A 3,174-nucleotide genomic window follows, 5' to 3' on the forward strand; every position below is an offset into this window, starting at 1 on the left:
GGTTTGTAATGAAAATTAGACCTGCTATAAATAATAACTTGCGAAGCATAATAGAAAATTCAGATTTTAATTAATTTAGTTACTTCTAATTAATTTCTATTAGAAATTAATTTTCTCGAGTCTGATGTGCCTGATAACAAAGTCTAGAAGAAACTTCGCATCCTTGCCATAGTTCCATCCATCATAAAAGGTACGACAAATTTCACTGCCCCTTTACTACAGACAATATACAAGAGAGAACGTGATGCTTCCATAAAAATTCGTCGTTAATTAACTAACGAACGATTAAGAATCACCGATTAATTAGGGTCAATTTAAAATACAAGCATTAGAGCTTCTCGCTGTTCAATCTTTAAGTAACGTTACCTTATTTACTTAATATAAATAATTATCATTCAAGTAAAATAAATTCATTATGTGATCAAATTGATCTCCAATTCTCTCCGAAATTCTTTACAGTCAGATATGAAATCCAGAATTTAAAGTATGTAGGAAAATAAATAAATAAAGGTGTGATCGTGAAATTATGTGGAAGAGAAATATAAAAAGTGTCAGAAAGTACTCTAACTCGGAGTAGGGTGGGCGTAAAATTAATTAAACGTGTCCTACGTTTTTACAATGGTATATGTTACTAAAATTCTATATCCGCGTTATCTGAGGGTCATTCGCAAAAGTATGCTTCGAGAGTCTCGTGCAGAGTGAGTACGCGTCGTCCTGCCGATCCCTGTCCACCCCTACGCGAACAGGCCCAGGGAAAGTCCCAAAGGGGCGGAGTCACCCCCACCGAGCGCGCTGGGCCTGGCTTCAAGATGCTCGCTTCACCGTCTTCGGGACGGATTTTCTCACAAAAGGTTTATTGTAATAGAGAAAATACGGTGAGAAGAAATACACTAAACGTTTACTGAAAATGCGTCTCGACAATTCTGGTCTTCGTCTAAACGGTTCGTCGTCTAACAGTGCTCTTGCGTCTACGTCTCGATACGTACTGCCGATTATCGCGTTCTTCCCTGCCCTTTGCCTCAGCACGCTCGCTCTTCTGTTTATATTCTCTTTCTCGCTTCCACACGCTCACTCTCTCTCTCATTCCTACACCGAGACTCTACGTGCCGCAGAACGCGTTTCGACTTGTCGCCGAAACTTCTCGGATCCCACAAATATAAACATTAGGGCCCCTCGCTATTAAATCTCGCAAACATTCAACCTTTAAGTTAGCTTATTACCGAATATAAATTATTACGTATTAAAATAAATTCATAATCTGATCAAATTGATCTCCAATTCTCTCCAAAGTTCTTTACAATCGAATATTTTCTTTGTAACTTTTGAACAAACCACTTACGCACTTTTCCTCGCGCTACATTTCAGCCTTCTTTACCTACAGAGCACACCAGCAAAATTTATACCGAAAACTGTAGGACACCCGGTGTATAATCGATATTTAATCGGCCTCCCCGTTTCCACTTCCACCAAATTCGATGAAAGTTTGAACAACGAGGCTATCGTGCGATTCGATGGAAGCGCGATGACGACGCGAATTCCATACACTCTACGGAATTGTTTCTTCCTTTGTCCCCGATGGTACAGAGGCGGGTACAGCCTATGCAATGCACTATTTCTGCCAGTGAAAGCAAATCGTGCCAAGACACGCGGCTACGACAGCAATTCCATTTTGATATCATGAATATTTCCCGCTGCAGGTTCCTCGAACTTACTCATCGTGGTCGACTTAACTGGCACGATTTCGTGCTTCCCACTACCCACGTAAACAGCCTCGTGTTTCGTGTTCCCCTTTATAGTTCGCGATTCAAGGCATCTTACGATTACCATTAATTATTACGGCTTCGTGTAACGGTAATGCTAGGGGCATATTTTCTTCGGTAGAAGAGATTTTTCGTTGCGTAATATTTTGTGATAATTAAAGGATGGAAGAGTATACTTGTGTTTTGTGAATTTGATTTTCTAACGATCTGATTTTAACCCTTTCATTGCTGCTGGCGCCTATAGACGCTTTGAAAATTTGTTGCAGCGTTGTGGTACACTTCGATCTTAATTTAATATTTAATTTGACACTTTACACACGTCCATGTTAATTATGTATACCGAAAATAATAAACTTTAAATAACGATTCAACTGGTAGTGTACATATTTTTATCTCTTCTTTTCTCAGGGATGCTCGTCACCGCTGGTCGTGAAATTCGCGGACACGCAGAAGGAAAAGGACCAGAAAAGGATGCAACAACTCCAGACGAATCTTTGGAATATGGCAGGAGTCAATATGACACCGCATTACCTGACCGTCCGTACCTTTTCTCACCCTACATCAAAAAGCTCGTTAATATCGAAAATAGAATACTTTCTCGTAAAGTGATTTTTCTAAAATTTTCAAAATTCCACTAAGAATCAAGCTAAGTCTGGGTCTTTCTTGACCCATTATCGAGTTTATATTCCCTTGACGTTACATTAAAAGTTTAATATCTAAGTTCATATGGCATACTGGTAACAAAAATTATCACACACAAGATCTCTGGGTCTCTTTTGACCCAAGGACCTTAACACATTGTTGACGAGAGAAGCGAATTCGCCTCTTTTGTTTCTCAACTGCTAGTGACAAGATTCGCTAGTTCGCGTCATCTCTATTATTGAACGAAGTGTCGAAAATTATTTTTCAAAAACTACACATCTCAAACGTGTGAATTTATCGTTTTTCAGTTTCGATCCATTTCATAGTATGCCGTCAGCGATATGTTAAGCGCCTTCTCGAATAGAAGAACGTAATAAGTTTAAGAGAAAACACAGCTCGAATAATCGGCACAAATTTTCGACTCGTCCAGTTGACATCGTCGGTTGCTAAATTGTTAAAAACTTTAGCTACACACAGTATTCACGAAAATCGCGTGTACTTGCAGAACGATACGCCTGCCCTGGCGCCCGCCTCCCTGCAACTGTTGCAACAACTTCAAGCGACGACGAGTGCGGCAACTCCGGTTGCGGCAGGTGCCGGTGCCAGCGCGCTCTCGAATGTGCAACATCAGTTGTTACTGCAACAGCATCTAGGCCTCGGTGCTGCAACCCCCGCGCACGCGGCTGCACCAACGGTCCCCAGCCCGCCGGAAATCAACCCCGCGAACCTTCAAGGCTTGGCGACCCTCGCGTCCTTGAGCAACACCGCCGGT

General features: G+C 41.4%; 1 protein-coding gene across 4 annotated transcripts in view; it reads left to right on the top strand.

The window, feature by feature from the left end:
• Positions 1–3,174, top strand: part of LOC108572085 (CUGBP Elav-like family member 2) — a 471,722-nt gene that overhangs the window by 451,869 nt on the left and 16,679 nt on the right. For all 4 annotated transcript variants that reach the window (XM_017934273.1, XM_017934272.1, XM_017934274.1 and 1 more), the window contains exons 6-7: positions 2,169–2,297; positions 2,908–3,172. In XM_017934273.1, the coding sequence (XP_017789762.1) occupies positions 2,169–2,297; positions 2,908–3,172 (394 nt within the window). The remainder of the gene's footprint in view (positions 1–2,168; positions 2,298–2,907; positions 3,173–3,174) is intronic.

The sequence above is a fragment of the Habropoda laboriosa genome, unplaced genomic scaffold (genome assembly GCF_001263275.1).
Source record: "Habropoda laboriosa isolate 0110345459 unplaced genomic scaffold, ASM126327v1 scaffold67, whole genome shotgun sequence".
Taxonomy (NCBI): domain Eukaryota; kingdom Metazoa; phylum Arthropoda; class Insecta; order Hymenoptera; family Apidae; genus Habropoda; species Habropoda laboriosa.